The 21,508-nt window shown below is 45.2% G+C and overlaps 1 protein-coding gene across 9 annotated transcripts in view; it reads left to right on the top strand.

Annotated features, from left to right (window-relative positions):
• Positions 1–21,508, top strand: part of KIAA0753 (KIAA0753 ortholog) — a 1,822,630-nt gene that overhangs the window by 1,375,659 nt on the left and 425,463 nt on the right. The window contains exon 15 of one of the 9 annotated variants that reach the window (XM_069615059.1): positions 2,667–3,080. The exons of the other annotated variants lie outside the window; for them this stretch is intronic. Within the exon in view, the coding sequence (XP_069471160.1) occupies positions 2,667–2,743 (77 nt within the window). The 3' untranslated portion in view covers positions 2,744–3,080. Of the gene's footprint in view, positions 1–2,666; positions 3,081–21,508 lie in introns of those variants that run through there. 9 annotated transcript variants of the gene reach the window in all.

Genomic DNA, 21,508 nt, shown 5'->3' with positions numbered 1-21,508 from the left:
CCCAGGTCTGAAGTGAGATGAGTGCGCCAGGACCGGAGCATATGTGGTTACTGTGTTGCCCTGCCGCGGCAACAACCTTTCCAAGTGCGCTGCATTTGTGACCCTCTTGCCCCTGAAGCCTGCTGCCGTGAAATCAGGTCGATCCATCCACCTGGGGTGGAAAACTCGCCACTGTCCCGTTTCGGAATCCTCACTGTTTCTCAGGAACTGAAAGCCGCAGAGACGTCCTTTTTGTCGCATTCAAACCTGCAAGCGAAGTGGACTGAACTGGCAAAGTTTGGGTCCGAGAGCGCCTGGCACCTGTGAGTACTTCTAACACTAACCGGTGGCCCCAAGCACCAGGGCCCCTTTTTACACACAAGTGGCCCCTGAGGGTCTCCCTCCTTTCCACTGCTAGTGCGAACTAGCGACTCTATCCCACACTCTGGAACTGCCTCTGCCTTCAAGTGGAGGTCCTCCCTGAATAGTGGGAACTTGTTCTTCATCGCCTCATCCAACTTTCTGAGCTGCTAGAGACCCCTGAAAGAGACCCCGTTTTGCCCATTGGAACAACCACGTGCACTTGCATTGCATGTACTATTGTACTATTGAGCACAAGGCTCCACCCTGAAACACTTGTATACGAGCGCGATAGAAATAAAATATCAATCAATCAATCACCCTTCTTAGGGCTTGGACTGCCTCTTAGTTAGGTGTGTTGCTGAAGTCAAAGGGGCCTAAAGACTCCCTGCACTGCCTGTTTCCTTCACATCTAGGTTGTGAACATATTTCGTGCATTTAACGCTTTAGACCCCAATGGTCTTGTATGTACATTGTATTGATAGTGTTGTGTTGATCTATTTAGTATTGCCGCAATTCTTTTGCTATGGTCTGAGTTACAAAGGCCTTGTAATAAATGTGTCTATATTTTTGATATAACACCTGTCTGGGAGTAATTTGTAAGTGTCCTTGCTCTGTGTACTCATTGAGGTCTTTCAGTCATCCTCACCCCTCCTGAGACTTAGTCTTGACCGCCTGCCATGGCTACCTTGATTGGTCTGGCTTGTCCAGAGGTTACCCTGTTTGGCCTTCTGAACTTCTGCCCACCAGGTCAGAGTTTAGAAATCCATCTTAACACCTTTCAAGCGGGAGCCACGGGTTGTCAAACTTCCGAGATGAAGAAAGGGTGAATGTTGTCATTGAGGCAGTATTTCCGGTCCTTGTGGTGCTCGTAGACGAGTGATCGAAAATGTCCTTCAACAGAGGAGGCGTGCAGTGCACCTCAACAATGGTGGTTCGTTGCTGCAAAGAGTTAGTGAAGAAATCTGGCCAAGCAAGGGCGTTGGGTCGTCGCCATCTGGCGGTGGCGAACGGGATGTGAGCACGCTCGCTTCAGTAGTCCCACATGAACTCCTGTGCGGAAAACAAGACAGAACATACATGATAAAGCAATAAAGGACAAGGATTCAGAGGCCCTGTCCGTCTGATGCATTTCCAGCATCACAGCTTACCTTACATATGGTGCAATTAATGTACAGCAGCCACAATATGTAAATGTACATTTGTGGGCCCTATGTACTATTTATATGTGCAGTGTCTTACGAATCAACAGTGTATGTTGGCAGACACTGTGCATTGGCTGTGCATACGTGGGTGGCCTGGCCATCTTACGCACTTTAGCCCCTTTTGGCATGGAGATTTTTGGCGCCCTCATTCATGAAAGGAAACTAATTACTTTACATCTCCTTCAAAGATTGTACGTGATTTCCAATGTATGCAGTACAGTGACCTGGAGTGGTTGTGTCGCCTTTGTGGTACATTATGGCTATTGGTGAGAAGGTTGTGTTGGCAAGTGATACCGGTCAGTGTGTGTAGGTTGTAAGGTTGCAGTTATTTTTGTTTCCATCTACATTGTATGTTGAAAGCATTCATATTGCGTAATGCCTATGTGATTGTATATGTAAGGTGGAACGATTATCAGAATTGCAAGGCCTACACAATATACTATGGTTTCCATTTGGTACCACTTGCTAAAATGGAATGGAAGCACAGTTTGGTATAGATACATAGAGACAGCGGTCGTTAAGGACTTGTTCATGAATGACATGATTGCTGAGAGTGCATGTATGTTTTCACATGTAGGAAGTCTGAAAGATTTCATGTATGAGTATGTTTTTGCTTTCCAATACTTGTACTAAGTACATTACAGCTTCCTGTGGATCTCCTTGTCTGTTTAATGTGAATTTATCTTTCTAGGACACTAGTCCAATTCCTGTCTTATTCCTGAGAGACTGTTATTATTTCTAGGATTGTTTGCAGCATTTGTGTGCAGAACTATTATTTGTAAACACAACTGGTCTGAGCCGTTTACATAAATGTTTTCAACAATTGCTGGCATTTGTAATACATCATTGATTGCTACATTTGCACAGTAATTTCCACCACTTGTATTGGAAAATTTGAATGGAGCAGGCAGTTTTGTGTTAGTACTTTTTGCTTAGTACACTTTGTAAATAAGATTTTGGACAATACAATGGTGTGTTACTAACATTTTCATATGGTGGAAGGTACTTTTGCAAGCAGGTCCAGAAATGCAGGTTAACAAATGCCGTGGTACTCTTGCCACACTGGCCAGGAGTTCATAGTTTGTAGTATTTTACTTTTTCCTTTCTCGTTGGCTTTCACAGGGTGGTCGAGGAACTACTGCAACGACTTCATAGAGGCCTGGCGACTGTTGCACATTGATGTGCAAGGGCATTTGTAGATGGGTCTTATTGCTTCAATACCATCTAGAGTGGCTTCTAAGTCTGATGGGGATATCTGTGAAAGCTGTGTTTTTTTTGTTCCATAATGCTATTGTCCCCCTTTTTATACCCTCATACAGTGCTATGTATGGCAATGTGGTTCCTTTGCTCTTGTTTCTATGATTCTACATTGAAGTATGGCTCTGTGCTGGTGGTGTGACTCTATTCACCTGTACTGCTGTTTCCGAAGCGATCTGTGCTGATATTGGGTCTGTTTCGAAGTAGTGGTTGCAGTTTACATATTCATTTTGTCAGTGGTTTCATTTTGTATACAATTAATAAAGAATTTTCGTTCTGCAGCATTGTATTGTCTACAAGACCTTCCAGGATTACTGTTCTGCCGTAACGTTAAGTACTCAACGTTATTTCTCCCCTCCACTCATAAGGGTAAAGGACTCTATGGAGGAACATTTTGTGTAGAGTTACTTAATTGGAATGCTTCATTGTGGTGCCATTAGCATGTATACATACTCTATTACCAGTAGTGACAGTTGCACTCTTTTTGCTACCTTTCTTTTCATGTGTAAATTTTGATAGAGGCATTACATTCTCCTTATTGGAAGGTGCTTTAGTTTTAGTTAGTGACTGCATTAGGTTTTCCCTTTCAACTTTTAGTACAAAATCTGCCTGAAGTGGATGGATATTTTCTATGCTTTTTAGGTACAGCTGGTGTATTTGTGCGTTGTCTACGGAGTTCATTTTTGCTAGGCATTCTGTGCCAGCTGTTGCAGAAAAAAGGAAAGTGTAGATGTGCACATTTTGTGATGTATATGTGTGCAGCTCTGCATCAATGGATGAATGTGAGGGTAGGAATATAGACAGAGGTGTAATGGTGCGTTAGTGTCCGGTGGGCACGTTATAATGCTATGCGGGAGTTAATATAATGGCAGCGACATAACACAAAGTGAGGAACTGTTGAAGTGCAATGCGTAACAATGACGCAAACACCAGTGGGTTGATGCAATTCTGTACCTGAAAATACAAGAACAGTTCACTGTCTCAGTAATAGATGACACTGTACGGTAGCATTGCACTTACTTTGTTGGCTGTCGAGAGTCGGTTTACTCTGGGTTGCATTTTCAAGTGGACACTGATGCTTGAAATGCATTGGGGGAACAGGGCCTCCCTGTCCTTCTCCTGTAGTCCTTTTCTATATGTGTTCTGTATTGTTTTCTGCCCAGGAGTCCACGTGGGATTGTTAGGCAGAATTGCATGCAGTACCTTCTGGGACCACTACACACAGTTAGGACTACAGGTGTTAGCCAAACCAACCTTTGGTATAAGTCTGTACCACACAGTTTTTGGTAGCGGGCTGAGCAGCCAGGCTTATCTCAAGAGTGAATGTGAGCAGTACAAGTAATTACACAGAGGACTTTCAATCACAGTGGTTCAAGTTGACACTTATACTCAAGGTTTCTTGGTAAAACACTTATTAATTTAGTACACAATCATTTAGAAAACATTTCACTAGAAGGATTCAACTTAATATTATATACCAATACACTTCAATACAAAGATTTTGAGAAGGTTTGAGCTCCCTTGAAATAGGAGCCAAATGGCAGTTCAGTTACTTAGAAGTGAGCAAAAGGGACAAGGTAAGAAGAATAGATCACATATACTTCTTAGACAGTGCAAATAGTTTCAGTTCACCAGAAGAGTTCAATTCTTGAGTATAGTATCCAGGTGGCTTGCGAGTTGATTGGTCCCACAAACTCAAAGGAAGAAGTCGTCCTTGAAGGGGCTTCTCTGTCTAGATGAACTTGTGAATCTGGACCTGCAGCAGGGCTTCACCGGGCAAACCAACGGCCCAGCAGTTGCAGCAACCGTTCCCTTTCCAGCTCTTTTTTGGTTCTTTCGTTCCACTGGTCGACTGTGCTTTCCAGTCCAAGAGACTCGCCTTTTAAACAGTTTTCTCCCTTTCATTCCAGCCTAGCTGCCACTCACCCAGCACAGTGGCTGTCCTTGCTGGATAGTCAGCCAGCCAATCATGCCAGAGATCATTTGGGTCTCCTATTAGACTAAGAACAGGGAGTTTAGGGCACCTCCCTCACTTCCTGCCCACCCCAGACACCACAAGCGGTCTTCAGTCCTGAAGCCAGCCAAAGGCATACGAACAAAGGGACCAAACCTGGTTTGGCGTGCAGAGACAAACACTAGAAGGACCTTTCCAAAAAGAAACAGTGAAAAAAGATGACTGGAACCTGTTTAAACAAAGGGGCTTAAGGCACCATCTTGAAAAACATGGCTCCCGTGATTTATAGATACTGGTGTTCGCGGTCGGGAAAAATCATGGTAGTTTGTTGTAAAACCACTGCAACCAGTCTTTTTAATAGGAAAGGGTAGCATTTGACTGCTACATGAGTATTTAAACACAGGATGGTATGTAACCCCTCTAGCACTACATTGTAAAATGTTGTGTGCTGGGTCTAGGAATTTGGAAAGACTAGTAAAGTCAATTTCACTTTACATACACTGGGGAAACAGTAGTTTATCCCAGAGAAGGTATTTAAACCTTTGGGAAGTCTAAAAGACATCCCTGTGTCACTGCACTGAGAGTGCTGTGTAACACACATGAAAAAATGATGCCTATGGAGTTATCTAAGACTCCATAATCAAAGAACACAAGTGTAAAACACACATCAAAATACATGAAAGAATGGGGGAAAAAAGGCTCACGCTCTTTCCAGGAAAATAAAAACAAGTCCTCAAAATCCAGCAAAGTTGCTGGGGGTCTAAAAGGTGAAGGGAATTAGCACATTTATGAGAATTCTCCCTAACAGGGACTCCTGGCAGTGCAGCTCTTCCTATTTTTGGTTTAGTATACAGACCCTTGGGATACCCTTATGGCACCCATCGGTGGGGGTTACAACCCTGTGCCCCTAGTGTGTTTTTGGGCACCTCTGTGTGACCCACAGAGCAGTGTTTGGGATGATGGCAGCTCCATGCTAGATTTGAGGGTGGTAGAACTATGTTAGAAGGAAATAAGACATATTGAACAATATATGGACTGGGCTTGTTTTATATCTTTATTTACAGGTTGCTCAGGTGGGGGGACCATCATACAGAATTGTGCCTGGTGGTAGGTGCTCAGTATTCTGCCAATTGTTCTAACCAACTGCTTTTATTCTATGTCTATTGTTGGTTCCTTTTATTAATTGATTTGTGTGACATTTGACCAAAGTACAGTTGACGCACTTTAAGGAAATCTGATAGTAATTGTGGTACCACGTAACACGGTGTATATTTGCCATTGTAGATTAACTGAGCACAAAGTGAGTTATTGTGATTGTGTATATAACCCTGAACCTTAATAAACACTGTGTGTTCACTAATAGTGTGTGGACATTCCTTTGTGGGTGCTTGGGGACTACACTGTACTTAAGAACCAGCCTGCATCACCTCCTGAGAGCTAGGCCTCGATTGCTCGCCCACATTTGACCAAATAGAGAATCTTGTCTGTGGTCCTCTGTGCCTCTCCTCTGCCATATAGAGAGCAGGAGTACAGACACGCCACTGGCCTTCAGGACAGAGGTGCTTACTCCAACTGTGAAAGAAAACAGTAAGAAAATATGTTGGTTAATGGCATACTGAGTGCATTTGGAGAATACAAGGTTAGGGGGATGTGTAGCAGGAAGAGTTAGGATGTGTGTGTGTAGTTGGATGGCTTTGTATATGAATGGGGACTTGGGAGCAGCAGCATTGTTAGTGAGGGGGTAAGTGGTTCACTTGTAAGTGTGCTGTACGATGTGCTGTTTATCAAATGTGTGCATTGGTGTAGGAGTATTATGTATTAGCCTTAGTTGTAGAAGGGTGAGAAAAAGGTCCGGAAAGGTGTACAGCTTGGAAAGGAAAATGTTTTCGTGTGAAATTATATTAACTTTTCTGCATAAGTGGAGCAATTGTTGGTTTTATTTGTCTGCATGTACGGTTGGTAATGTCAGTGCACACATACATTTTTTTGCTTTTGGAAGTAATGTCACGTTGTGTGAAGTGTGCAAGGTAAGTGGCAGGCACCCTGTTCTTATGCATGCAATGTATGTATTTAGTTTAAGTTGGTAGGATGCATTTGGTGCTCCTTTGCTGCAACAATGTTATGAATTTCATAGGAGATGCGGTAGTGTGGAAAAAGTCGTACAATTGTTAGAAGAAAAGAAGAGAGTAACTGTTTGGCTTTTGCAATGGCTGATATGGGTAAGTGAAAACTTTCAAAGCCCATGCCATTGCAAGTGGCATTTGATGGTTGGTGATGGGAGAAATGACTATATGCTTTGTGAGAACGTTATGGAGGCTTAGTGGCAGGTACACTACTCAAAGGCACTTATAACATAGTTGTAAAAGTACTGTGTAAAATGTATTGATACCTGTACTTTGTGGTGATGGGTGCCGATGTGCATGAATCTGGATGCAGAAATCTTGCATAGTTTCACAGAACTTTATACTGGAGGTGCTTTGCAAGTACATAACACTTGTACTCTGTGTGTGTTGCGTAGAAATTATAGTGTTAGATGCAGAGGTCTTGGATTTGATTGGTGGATGCGTGTGATTATTTAACAGTATACAATGAGGGAGTGCTGGAAAAAGAGTAGTGGAAAGGGAAGAAGCACTACCCCTGTTTTAGTAGGGAGCGGTCCTCATAATAGTTGGGGAAGCGCACGCACCACAGCCTGTACTTCTCAGCATGCTGGTTATGAAAAGGAGGCTGTGGGGACTATCCAATCCGGTTTTGAGGGTGTGCTTCACAGGAAGGGGCAGTAATACTTTTTTTCATTGCTCTGTGTAGTGAGGATGGCAGAGCTGGACAGACTTGATCGTGGGTGATGCCTTTGTGCATGATCTGCAAAGGTATGCCGTGGAAAGAGTCTTTGATGGCATTTTCGCTTTGGAAGGAGTGGAGGTTTTGTGATGCAGTGTTCGTGAGTGCAGTTTCAGTGCTGTGGTTGCACTTTGCAGAAATGTGGCCACTTTCGCTACTGTTCATGTCTTTGTGGTGCACTATGGCACGCTGCACTTGGGTTACATGCCTTGGGCACATCTGCTGCTTCAACTGAAGAAGGTGCTGAAAACAGTGAAGTGGATTTTTCCCCCTGGCAAGGTGCTTTTCTCATCCATACCACCAAGAAGTCTATGGGACTATGCGAATGTAATTTGTCCGCAGCCATAGGTCGGAAGGTGTCAAATAAACGGAAGCATGTTTGAATTTCTGTGAACTGCTAGGATGTTTTACTGTGACAATGACATCCTTAATTCTCGAAATGTGTTCTTTTTACATGCAAATGGCATTTCTTTGACCACCATTGGAAATGGTATTTTGTTTTACAATCTGCAGGATTCTTTGAAGAGGTTCCTGTAAGAATGTGAGGAGGAGTAGAAAAGAAACCAACCCCCACCACCAAAAAAAAGGCTCTTTTCAGAGCCACCACTAAAGACGAAATCCCCTACCCTGGTTGAAACGTGTTCACCCACTCCCGTACACAGCACGATGTGTCCGCGGATATCATGATATTTACAGGATCGCACGTGCCACATCCGGAGATTTTGAGGATGCCAGGCATGGAAATGGGACTGTGGAGGCTAACAGATTGGGCAATAAGGTTTCTGGGTGTGGTGTGTAAGCAGAGAGTGCAGTGTTTTGAACTTGGTGACTTCTTGGTATATTATGTGAGAAATCATGCCCCCCTAGCGACTTTGTACTGTAAAAGCGCATACTTGCCAACATTCTGTGACCAAAAACATGTAGGCTTTTTCAACTTAATACTTTGCATAATAATTATTTCGAAGGGATTGTATCCTCCGACGTAGTTCTTATCTTTGATAATACGTTTCCAGCTTGCTGGCCTCAGAAATTTTTTCTGTAGAGGGCGCTGCGCGTCGACGTCTGCCGAGTCGATGTCCCTCGACAGCCACCGTATCGGCGCCGACGTCACCATGCCCATAAATAGCCACGCGCGGCGTCCGTTGCTCAGTTCCGTTTTTCCGTGCTTCGTGGGGCCTCGGAACATCATTGCTCAGTTCAGTCAGATAAACCTTGTAACATCTACTCGAATATACCAACTCTTTCTCGGTGGCATCTTCATCGGAACCGACAGCGCCGCGATCCGGCTTCAAAAAATGTCGAGACTGTGGTAAAAAAAAATGTCGATAACGGATCCACACAGGATCTGCTAGTGGTGCTTGGGAGCCGAGCACCATTGTTCGGAGTGTGAGGACTGCATGTCCATGACGGCAAAAGCCTTGAAGGAGCGCAAGGGGAAGCTCGAGAGAGGTAAGTCAGTCAAAACCTCCTCGAAAGTTTCTTCGGCTGAGTCGAGGCATTCGTCTCCTCGCCGTCAAAAACATTCCCATTCTATATCTCGAATTAGCTCCCACCATTCGTCGAGATCAAGACACTCAAAGAAGAGACGTCGAAGATCCCCTTCCTCATCGTCTTCTGTTTCCCCAGAAAGGGTCTGTTAAGCGTCTTCGAGAAAGCGGCCTCAACCCCCTCAAAGACAGCTGAGGGTGATACCCCGGGTGAAAAACCCAAAAAATCAAAACGCCGCGAGTCGCAGCACCCGGCGAAATATTCCACCCGAGAGCGCCACGGGCCATCGGGTAAGAAGGCACCGTCTTCGACGCCGTCGTCGAAGATCCCTTCGACGCATGGATCGCACAATCGACACCGCTGTCGAAGGGTTCTTCAACGCATCGGTCGATCGACTGGACGCCATCGCCGACATCGACGCCGATGAAAGAGAAGACCACGGCTACTCCACAGCCAACGGTAATTCCAAGAGCCTCCGGCACGACGCCAAGACCGTCGTCGACATCCTCGAGTAGGATCCCAATCCTCTCGAGTTCTTCGAGGCCTCTTCCAGTTTTCTCGACGCCGTTCTCCGCGCCTTCAAAGCCTGTCACATCGGCGTCAACGACATCGACGTTTTCTTGCCCGATAATGACGAGTTTGGCTCCTTCTGCCTTAGAAATGGGTTTTATACCATTTCAGACGTCAGAGTACCCTGGATTATCTTCAATTTATGAAGAAGGGGAAGATTCTGACCAGGAAACCTTCGGGTTTCAGAGGACCACACTACCTGTTTCAGAGGATTTCACCTCTGAGGAAAGAAGGTTGAAAGACCTACAGGAGTCATTACATGAGACAAGTGGGCTGGACACTTCCCCAGAAGTGGATTTTGTTAAGCCAGACCCAGGGGAACATGCCGAAACACCCTCTAGAACCCTGATGGCAAGGATTATTGAATTTATGGGTTGGTCTGCGCCTTCGCCTGTTTTTCAACAGGATGACCTGACAGACATATTAGACAAAGGTCCACATGAGGATCCTTTGGTCCCCTTCCATGCAGCCTTACAAAGAAAGATTGCATCTAATTGGGAAACTCCTGAAGATATCCCTGCTGTCAATAAAAGATTATCAGCCAAGTATAGGGTCGCTGCAGATGACCCCGAATACTTATCGAAACACCCGACTCCAGAGAGCCTGGTGGTCCAAGCGGCAACTTCATCAAGCAGCAGGACCGCTTACCCTACTGTCCCACAGGATGGAGATGACAAGAGGTACGATTCTATGGCAAAGAAAGTCTTCTCTGCTTGTAGTATGGCGTTGAAGTCCATCAACGCCTTGTAGTATGGCGTTGAAGTCCATCAACTCCACCTGTACGCTCGCCAGGTTCAGTCACACACTGTTGGAGTGTGCTTCATCAGCAGCTGACTGCATACCCGAAGGAGAGGAAAAGGAAGCCTTCCTTAACATTATTAAAGATGCCATGTGCGAGTCACTTCAAACTGGCATCGATTCCACTGACAGTATCAGCAGGGCCATGGCGGCAAGTACAGCAATCCACAGGCATGCGTGGTTGCGAAAGTCTGGTTTAGCTCCAGATGTACAGGCCAGATTTTTAAATATGCCCTTTGACGGCTCTTCATTATTCGGAAAAAAGGCTGATGACAGTCTGGAAAAGTTGCAGACTTCTAAAGCAGCAGCAAAATCTTTAGGAGCTGCTATCCGTCAAACTCCTTTTCGCCCCTCAGGAACCTCTGGGAGAGGAAAATCCTTTCGCTGCTATTCTGCATTCGGGAAAGGCAGAGGACAGCCGGCTCAAAGAGGCCAAAGGAGATCCACCGAGGTGGACGGGTCAAAAGTACTAAGGCCGCAGCAGCAGCAGGTGCCTCTTTACCCTCGGTATCTGCATCAGCCGACCCCAAAACACTCTGAGGTCTTTCCACACAAAACACCTGTAGGGGGCAAGTTAACTCACCATCTAACGGAATGGAAGGCTAATATTTCAGATGCTTGGGCATTGGAGACAGTTGCCCAGGGTTACTGTCTACCCTTTCTACACATCCCTCAGAGTCATCCACCGGGGAACAGCTCTCTAAAAGTTCCAGATCCGCTCCTCTTGCAGGAAATTATAGACCTGCTAGAGAAAGGTGCCATAGAACCGGTACCTGTAGCGGACAGGAACAAGGGTTGCTACTCCCCCCCCCCCCCCCAATCCCCCTACTTTCTAATACCAAAGAAGGACGGAGGACTGAGACCCATCCTGGATTTACGAGAATTGAACAAGTTCCTCAGGAAGGACAAGTTCAAGATGGTAACTCTCTCTCAGATCCTTCAGGCCCTCCAGCTCCAGGACTGGCTGGTATCTCTGGACCTTCAGGATGCTTATTTCCATGTGCCAATCCATCTCAAACACAGGAAATACCTTAGGTTCGCAATTGGCGACTCTCATTATCAATTTCGAGTTCTGCCATTTGGGCTGACCTCCGCTCCGAGGGTCTTCACCAAGCTAATGTCGGTAGTGGCTGCGAGTCTAAGGAGGGAAGGGATCCACGTCTACCCCTACCTGGACGATTGGCTGATCAGGGCTGTATCTTCGGAACAAGCTCAGATCCAGCTTGATTATGTCTTCCACTTCCTTCACAAACTGGGCTTCTCCCTCAATTTAAAGAAGTCACAGATGATACCATCACAGAGACTCCACTTCATTGGAGTGGTCCTGGACACTTCCCTGGGAAAAGCCTTGCCACCAGAGGTGAGGGCTCAAGATATTCTGCAGATGGTCTACAAGTTTCAAAATGCCCAATGTCTCCCAGCCTTCAACTTTTTTGAGGTTGCTAGGCCTCATGGCATCCTGCATCTTCCTTGTGCCAGAGGCTCGACAGAGAATGAGATCTCTTCAGTGGGCACTGAGAACTCAGTGGTCGCAATTCTCAGGGAGAATGACAGATCTCCTCCGGATTCCGGACAAGCTAGCCCGCAACTTTCAATGGTGGGCCTATCTAGAGAACATCTTGAAAGGAGAACTGTTTTGGCAACCATGGCCGGAGATAACAGTAGTCACAGACGCCTCACTCATGGGGTGGCGAGCCCATGCCAACGACTTGACCATCAGCAGTCGTTGGTCTCCATCGGAGTCCAGACTACACATCAACCTATTGGAGCCGAGAGCGATCAGACTAGCGCTGAAAGCTTTCCTGCCATCAGTACAGGGGAGAAATGTCCTGATAATGACGGACAACACGGTGGCCATGCACTACCTCAACAAAAGAGGCGGCATAGGATCACTGCCACTGTGCAGAGAGGCAGTGCAGCTCTAGTTTTGGGCCATTCAGGAAGGAATCTCTCTATCGGCAGTCCACCTAGCCGGAGAGAAGAACTTGACAGCGGACGCTCTGAGCAAGCAGAGCACAGTCTTCCACGAGTGGGAGCTAGCTCAGGAAGTCCTTCAAGAGATCTTCGCCCTTTGGGGAACCCCTCAGGTGGATCTGTTCGCCACAAGCACCAACAGGAAGTGCGATCTGTTCTGTTCAAGGGAATTTCCCCCAAGAGGAGCTCTAGGAGACGCGTTCGTAGTGGACTTGGAGTTTCCACTCCTTTACGCGTTTCCACCAGTCCCTGTTATTCCTCAAATGATCAGGAGGTTGAGAAGATTCCGGAAAACCATGATCCTAATTGCCCCGGACTGGGCCAGGAGAACATGGTACCCGAACCTTCTAGATATGTCCATCTGCCCTCCAAGCCGTCTTCCACTCAAAGAGAATCTTCTTTCGCAGAAGGGAGGTCAGGTTCTCCATCCAGACATCAGAACCCTCAACCTTCACGGTTGGCTTCTGAAAGGGTGAGGTACAAGGATTGGGATCTCCCTGATGACATCATGGAGGTGTTGCTTTCGGCCAGAAGGCCTCCAACAAAGTCTTTATACCACTGCCGTTGGAACACATTTTGCAGCTGGTGTAGAGAAGGGAATATCGTCCCTTTTTCATGTGGTACACCAACGGTGTTATCGTTTCTACTCTACTTGGCAAACTCAGGCCTTCAAGTTGGCACTGTAAAAGGCTATCTCGCAGCGCTTTCAATCTTCAAGCGCACTGCGGAGGAACCATCGTATTTCAAACTACCTCTAGTGATACAATTTCTCAAGGGATTAACTAATGTTTATCCACCAAAACCATTCCAAGTTCCCTTATGGGACTTAAATTTAGTCTTAAACTTCCTAATGGGCACTCCATTCGATCCACTTCACTCTTGTTCGCTGAGATTTCTCACGCTTCAACTGTCCCATTGGTAGCACTAACATCTGCTAGGAGGGTGAGCGAGCTACAAGCTCTCTCCTGTAAACCCCCACATACAATTTTCCACAAGGACAAAGTTGTCCTACAGGTGAAGCCTAATTTCCTCCCAAAGGTGGTTTCTGAATTTCATATTACTCAGAAAATTACCTTACCTTTGTTCTACCCTCCTCCCCATCCGGGGAAAGAGGAAGCAAGGCTACATAGGCTGGACCCAATGCGAGCTCTAAGCTTTTACATCAGCAGAATGGCTAGGATCAGGCAAGCAGACCAACTGTTTGTAGGATACTCGGGTCACAAGTTGGGATTACCCATAACGAAACAAACCATTTCTAGCTGGATTATTTTGGCCATTCTGGAATGTTACAAATTGGCAGGGAAAGAGCCACCCTAAAATCTTAGGGCTCATTCAACCAGGGGTATCGCAGCCTCTTCGGCCCTCCAAAGAGGGGTACCGGTCAGAGACATATGTGCGGCTGCCACATGGTCGTCCGCACATACTTTCACAAAATTTTACAACCTGGATTCCTCCACTAGTCAAGAGACCAGATTTGGCAAAGCCGTATTACATTCTGTCCATCCCTAAAGGGATACATGACATTCTTACTCCCACCTCCAATTACATGCCACTGCTATGGGAGTCTATCAAAGATAAGGAATGCGTCCGAGGACACAATCCCTTCGAAGAACAAGTTACTTCTTAACTTGTAACGTTCTTTTGATGGGATGTTCCTCCGACGTATCCCTTATCGCCCCTCCCATCCATCCCTGCAGTAATACTTCCCTTGTGGTTGCAGGTTACGCTCCTTCAAAGTCAATAACCAATTCAGGCATGACTTTTCTTATGCTACAAAACAGAACTGAGCAACGGACGCCGCGCATGGCTATTTATGGGCATAGTGACGTCGGCACCGATACGGTGGCCGTCGAGAGACATCGACTCGGCGGACGTCGACGCGCAGCGCCCTCTACTGAGAAAATTTCCGAGGCCAGCAAGCTGGAAACGTATTATCAAAGATAAGGAATAAGTCGGAGGAACATCCCATCGAAAGAACGTTACAAGGTAAGAAGTAACTTGTTCATCTCAGGAAAATACAAAACATACATTGTTGGTACCACTGAGCATTCTAAAATACACAACCAATCAAACAACACAACATGGAAAGATATTAAAATGTTTAAAATGTACAATTGTGCATGGTAAGTTAACACCGAATTTAATTACTTTACAGAAGGTAATTACACAGAGCTAGGAGGCAACGTTTGCCACTGCTCTGTAGCAGCAGCCTGGGCAAAACATATTTATTCCTGCAGTGCAAGATAAATAACTGAATAACATAGAGACTGATGCCCTCTTCAGTCTGATATGCAGATGCTGTGTGATGATGGTACGCTCTGCCACTTGCATTCACTGGTGGTTCACCTAAGGCCTGTCCCGGCCAGAGTGCAGGGCAGAGTCACGTAGCTGTCAGGTCAGTGGATTGGTCTGAGCCTATCACTCAACAGAATCAGTTACCCGCCCACCGCACAGACAGGCTAACTGTGTTGCATGCTTTGTCCTGGGGCGGTCTCAATCAGCCTGCCTTAGAGTTACATAAATTACTTGGCCATGTAAAAAGCAGTAGGATCTGCCACCCAAATCTGTTGGCTTAAAATGCAGTAGCCTACTGCCTTAATAAGTAGGGTTGGAAAGTATGAAAGTGGCTAGTGCGGAATCTACCTACTTTCTTCCTTTGGTTTGGAAACTTACACTTTTTTCTATTGCTTTCCAATCTAATTGAAAAGAGTCGCTACATTGCTTGCTAGCCGTGCGGCTAGTAGTTGATCACTGTTTCTGAATAAATACTCTGTAAAGTGCATAGTTTGCATTATATTTCATCAAAAACTCAGTTGCATACCATTTTAAAAAAAGTCTACCACAAAAATAAAGTAAGAGTCATTTGCAACTGTGGCCCACTTTTTCTTTTTTTTAAAAAACTTTATTTATAGATGGTCATGACAGCCACACATAGCACATTCTCGTTCCAATACAATACAAAATAAACATTCAACAGTTTAACATAACACAGTCAAGCTTCACATAATCAAGGTATAGGCATAGAGGAAAGTTTGTCATCTGATAACATATCACATACGTACATCCTGAATGTGGTCCATGTGGCCCACTTTTTCATTGGTGCCCGAGACCATTTTATGCCCCAGTCCAACTGTGAAGCTGACCTAGCAGGGGTTTCTGCACATCAAATGCAGCTACTGAGGTGCTTTGGTAGAGCAGTGCATTGTGTCAGTACTGGAACTGTCAGCTTTCGGGCACTTCAAGGTTCCTACAGCGTTGAAACCTGTAGAGCTATTTATGACTGAAATAGTTTCTGGTTTGGAAACGGACAAGGGCCCTGCAGAGAGATTTTATACGTTTTTACCTTTTTCTGCAAATCATAAAGAAGCAAAATATAGTTATTACTATTTCTTATAGGCATTTACTTCTGGCTATGACATAGCGACATGCATGCTGTACTTCACTTAAGCGTTATGTTATGTTCTGTCATCAGACCACGTCCCACGTATACTTGGGCAGCTAGCTGGGTGAAAAATTGAATGAGAGGCTATAACAGTGCCCTCTGTAATTACCCATCATGCACATGGACAATTATGCAAATTAGGGGATGACCATATTTAGCTACTTCTAGCTACTTTTAGGACAGCCAATAGCTACTTTCCTTACTGAGGAGTACGGAACACTGAGAGACTGTGGCAGAAGGTCTTTTTGTAGAGAGGAATGCAGAAGCCTATGGTTATGGTTGTGTGCTTCAGGAGGCTGAGTGTATGGCTTTTGGGGGACTTTTAGATACATTTGTTGGAAGTGCATGCAAAACATTGTGCAGTGGCTGCACATTTTGGATTCTATCATGTGGATGTGCACTGGTATGGAGTACGTGCAATGAAGTAGCTGATTTTGGTTCCCTTTTCTGACACTTTGGATGATTGAGTGTCACCAGCCATTCTTATTCTTCATTGTGGAGGAAATGGTTTAGTACATGTTACTGGAATTTCCCTACAATTTGCAATCAAGGAGACACGTGGCTAGCTCATGGGTATGTTTCTGAACTCTTGAGTTATTTTCTTCTCGCATTGTGCAGACAGATGTGGTTGCCTTCTTGCTTTGGTGCATAAATGGAGAAAGCGAAGTGCAATGTGAAGAAGGCTGTTTGTGCTTTTTTTGCGAGATGTTGCCATGTCCCACTTCCACAATACCAACATTGCGTTTAGTAGCACAACCATTTTTCCCACAGGTGGAATTCATCTTACTGATGGTGGTAATTAGCTTTGTCTGTGAAATATGACAAATGCATTGCTACCCTTTTTGCAAGTAGAACAAGTATTTTACTAGTAGGTATTGCTCATTTCAACCTTTTGAAACACACTCAAACACCAGAAAAAGCCCCTTTTTAGAGCCAGCACTTTCTCCCGGAAACGACTACAATGTTTTTGACTGAGCTACCACTCCCATTATTCATTGTGCAATCTGCAGAGCCCATCGGCTGCGTGTCAGCCTGCATCCTTTCATTGGCAATTCTATTTTTGAACTTTGAAAGGTGCCTCTGAAAAGAGCCTTTCTTAAACCTTTTTTGTTGTTGGTTGTTTTGCATCTTTCTTCGTCTTGTAACACACGACACAGAAGGAAAGGAAGGGGTAGGGAAGGGGCACCAACCACAGGGATAAGGACGTGCACAGAGAGGAAGATTTTGGGTGGCCCTCAGTTAGGTAGGGGACACTCATTCTCATGCTCCCAGACTGACCCCTTGAACACACTACGAAGTTGCTTCCCCCTGCAGAGTAGCACATCACAGTACATGCACAATCCAATAACCTTTGAAACGCAAGGGTCTGCTGTGGTGCATATAGCCTGCATGGCTGATTTAGGGATCCATTGCTCCACAGAGTGTCCCTGGTGGTAGCAGGAGCAGATGCGGAGGATGCTGTAGAAGAATGTAACCTACTGCCTTGTTTGAAAGGCACTACCGTCTGAACTGCTGCCTTCTGGTTCGCTTTGAGATGTTGTTGCATTGAGGTGATGTCATAAACTGTACACGCCAGGTTTTTCACAACTGAGTGAGTACATCTTACCTGGTTAGCATGACATTTCGGCATGTCTCCTACATTGCTAAACAGTTTGCACACCCAGCACTCGCGCTGCCTGCAGGCATTGGGGATGTGCTCTACTTCATGCTCGTTCTCCTCTTGATCTATATGTACATCACCACGTCTGTTCCCTTGTCCAGGCCCTTCAGAAGGAGGTGGTGGTGAGGCTAAAGGTGTGGGTGCTGGTGACTTAGAAGCAGTAGCAGCAGTCATGGTGCCATTAGTTGCAAAGGTAATATAGCACTGTAGAAATGATGAGAAAGCAATTCCAGCACGAAGCAACGTGGCCCACTACTCTGCTCTGCAAGGACAGAAACTGAATGCGGCGCACCTCTGGGGTTTGGCTTTTTGTAGGGCTGCTGTGCAGCACTTGGAACCTGAAAGCGGGCCTAAATCGTTCAAAAAGATTGTTACATGCACAGTTTATAAGGGTGTACTTCTACAATAACACTGCTTATATTGCAGAAAACACTACTTTTCCAATGTCCGGGGGCTCTGATTGTGTCCAGCAAATAAGGGTCTACGCGCAGCGTGGATGTGGTCGCATACTGATGTCCTGAATGTTCTCCACTTGGACGGCTGTTCGCAGGACCTGTATTGGGCGGAATACTTTGTGCGCATGTGCATAGGTGTCCTACGAACAGGCTTGGCCTCCCCGGACTCATTAAAAGTGCAACACATGTTCGGGGACCATTTTCGCTCAAGCTGGGTGTTTGTAGGCTACAGCCAGTGCAATGTTTGTGTGCACAGCTGTCCGTAGGATGTGGGTGGATGCCTCGAAGTACTGAAAGTACGTCACAACTTTTTCCTACCATGCTGCACAGGGCCGGTGTTACCAGGACATAGAAGATGACATACGCATGCACATAGCTGTGTGACGGACAGATGTGCACTCCCACAACTAATTAAAGGTGCATCACAAGATGTGGACATGAGGCCAGTACTGGCGTGCAGATACCTGCATTGTGATTGCGCATACGCCGGACAGGTGCAGTGTCCGTAGGAAACCTCCATTTTGCTTGACTACAGCCATCCCGGATAGTACTGTGCGCTACAGACTTATAATGGAATTTTAAAATAAAAGTAAAAGCCACGCACACACTCAGCAACACTTTACATCTACACCTTTAATTTCTGACATACATAGACACTATTAGGAAAGGGGGTACCTGAAATGGATACATACACAGGGGAATTGGGGATTTGTACGAGGTCGAAATGAGGGGAGGCAAGAATTGAGGTCTTATCGTAACATCTGTGCTCACAGGGCTGTTGTTGGGCATTTGTGATGTCATCTTTGATGTCATGGGTGTTAGTCTTAGCAAAGCACAGTGGTGGCGTGAGTTATGGTTGCTTAGCTTACCATAACTGGCGAATTGCTGTGGTTTTTTTGTTTTACATGTACCCTTGATATGGATAGGTAGTTGGTAGTGCAAAGTAAGTATAACGTCTCTTTAACAAAGTGTTTGCACTGAATGTGGTAGGTTTTTCTTGGGACAACCGAACCATAACATGCCTTTCACAATGTTTTCTCACTGAATTTGATAGGTTTTTAGTAGCGCGACTTAACCACAAGGTCCCTTTTTAACGTTTTATTTTCACAGAATGAATATATATATATATATATATCACAAAACGTTAAAGGAACGTTATGGTGAAGTTGCACTACTAAAAAACCTATGAAATTAATTGGAAAATCATTTCTACAGGCATGTTATGGTTACAGGTAAAGCTGAAAACCCCCAGAAATTCATCAGTTATGGTAAGGTATGCAACCATAACTCACGCTACCACTGTGCACTGCAAGGACTAACACCCATAACCTCAAAGATGACATCACAAATGTCATTGATGATATTACTGATGCCATCACATGTCTGGCTCCCTCTTTTTTTGTTCGCTGACATATGTAGGGCAGGTGGTTTTGTTCACGGACAGGCAGGAAGTGAACATTCAAAAGGTACTATATGTGTAGACCTTAGCCTTCTCATAATGTCCTTACACTCTTTTCCTAAGGGGTTAGCACATCATGTGATACATGTACATAGGGTAAGAAGCAGGCCTGAAACACAGCAAACATTTCTGTGCATGAAGATAATCATTTAGGTTATGAACACGCTCTGGTAATACTGCTGCTTTCTTGCTTACTTTACTTTCACGGTATATGGGCATATTTGTGTGCGTTCTGGTCTCTTTATGGTTTGTGTAAAGAAATACAAATATGTACTAAGTGAGGGGGTATTTGCTCCATGTTTCACAGTATGGGAAACTCTGAAAATAAAGCAATCATCATTTCCTTTTAACTGCCATGGGCCCCCCGCCCCGTGCCAAGGCCTTTTTTGGTGATTTTGGTATTTCACCATTCAGTGCCTTCTAACGTTTTCTGTTTCATTAACCCCTTAAGTGCCAAGGACAAGCTATCTCGTCCTTGGTGATACCTCACCCTTGGCACTTAAGGGGTTAAACTATGTAACATGGTAAACATTTCAATATTGGACCTCTATGGGGCATGCTGCAGACCATGCCTACGTTTCTGCATGAGAGGTGGTTGCTATACTGGAAAGAAGTCTGTAGTGCAATGGTGTTTATAGCAATGGATTGTGTACTGAATTATATATCTCATGATAGTTCTCCCAGTGACCTCTGATAGTTTTGTGGCAACATTATATTGACAATCCCTTGTGGAGGCTTGTTATTAAAACTAAAGGCACATGTGATGGCATCAGTGATGTCATCGTTGAGGTCATGGGTGTTAGTCCTTGCAGTGCACATTGGTAGCGCGAGTTATGGTTGCGTACCTTACCATAACTCGCCTATTTCTGGGATTTTTCGGTTTTACCTGTAACCATGAGGTCCCTGTAGGAACGTTTTTCCAATGAATGTCATAGGTTTTTTAGTAGGGCACCTAAACCGTAACGTGGCTTTAGGCTAGTTGTTTCAATAAAGGGGAAATGTTTTTAGTATCGCAACTTAACCATAACGTCCCTTAAACAATATTTTTTGTTAGTGAATTTCATAGGTTTTTAGTAGGGCACAGTAACCGGAACGTTGCTGTAGCATAGTGTTTTCTGTGACGATGATAGCCGTTTGGTACTACAACGGAACCATAACGTCCCGTTGACAATGGTGTGTCACTGATTCCTTGGCTGCCGTCATGATGAACATGTGGAAAGGCCAAAATCTCTGGTGTATGTATCCATTTGTGCTACCCCTTCCTTTTCCTAGTACTTTTGGTGCATCTTCGCAATTAGATGTACATGGTAAGTGGTGGTGAGTGTTTCAGTGGTTTGTCTTTTTGTGTTAACATTGCATGCTGCATCTGTGCCGCACAGTACTGGCTGCGATGACTGCAGGTGAGGAATATGTACGTTTCCTAGGGAGACTGCACCTGTCCGGCGTATGTGCAATCAGGCTGCAAGTATCCATAGGACTCCATTAGTGGCCGCATGTCTGCATCTTCTAATGCACTTTTAAATAGTTGTGGGAGCGCACGTGTATCCGTTGCACAGCTATACCCATGGGTAGAGCATCCTCTGTGTGCTCATAACACTGGCCCTGTCGCTGCCCTACGGATTCATACGGTATGCGATTCCATTGCAAGTACTCCTGCCGACTAAGTGGGTGGCTCTGCAAACATACCCAAGGTATTGCTTCAGCACGCCTGGCTGTATGAGGCCCACTGGTAAACAAGGAACAGCAACCTGCAGTGTAACAGGGGCGTGTTAAATGTGACATTAATTTGCTTAAGGCGCTGCTTGCCTTTCCATGACCCGTGAAACAGACACACCGGCTCTGCACTGAACACTATGAAGGAAAGTGTCAAGAGGTCTCCTGCGGGTCGTACAGTTGAAGAAAACATGTAACTGCAGGTGGGACAGTTTGTAGTGAGTCTGCAAAATGGCAACGGTGGTGCAGCTTGGTCACGTACATACTAGTGAATGTATAGACAATTAAGCAAAGAATAGAATGTGCAGAAGGCAAACAATTTCAGTGGTGGTTAGGAAAGAACTGTAGTCGCA

Source organism: Ambystoma mexicanum, chromosome 9 (assembly GCF_040938575.1).
Source record: "Ambystoma mexicanum isolate Mex_15411 chromosome 9, UKY_AmexF1_1, whole genome shotgun sequence".
Lineage (NCBI taxonomy): Eukaryota > Metazoa > Chordata > Amphibia > Caudata > Ambystomatidae > Ambystoma > Ambystoma mexicanum.
Note: the sequence above shows the minus strand (reverse complement) of the source record. Positions and strands in the feature narration are given on the sequence as shown.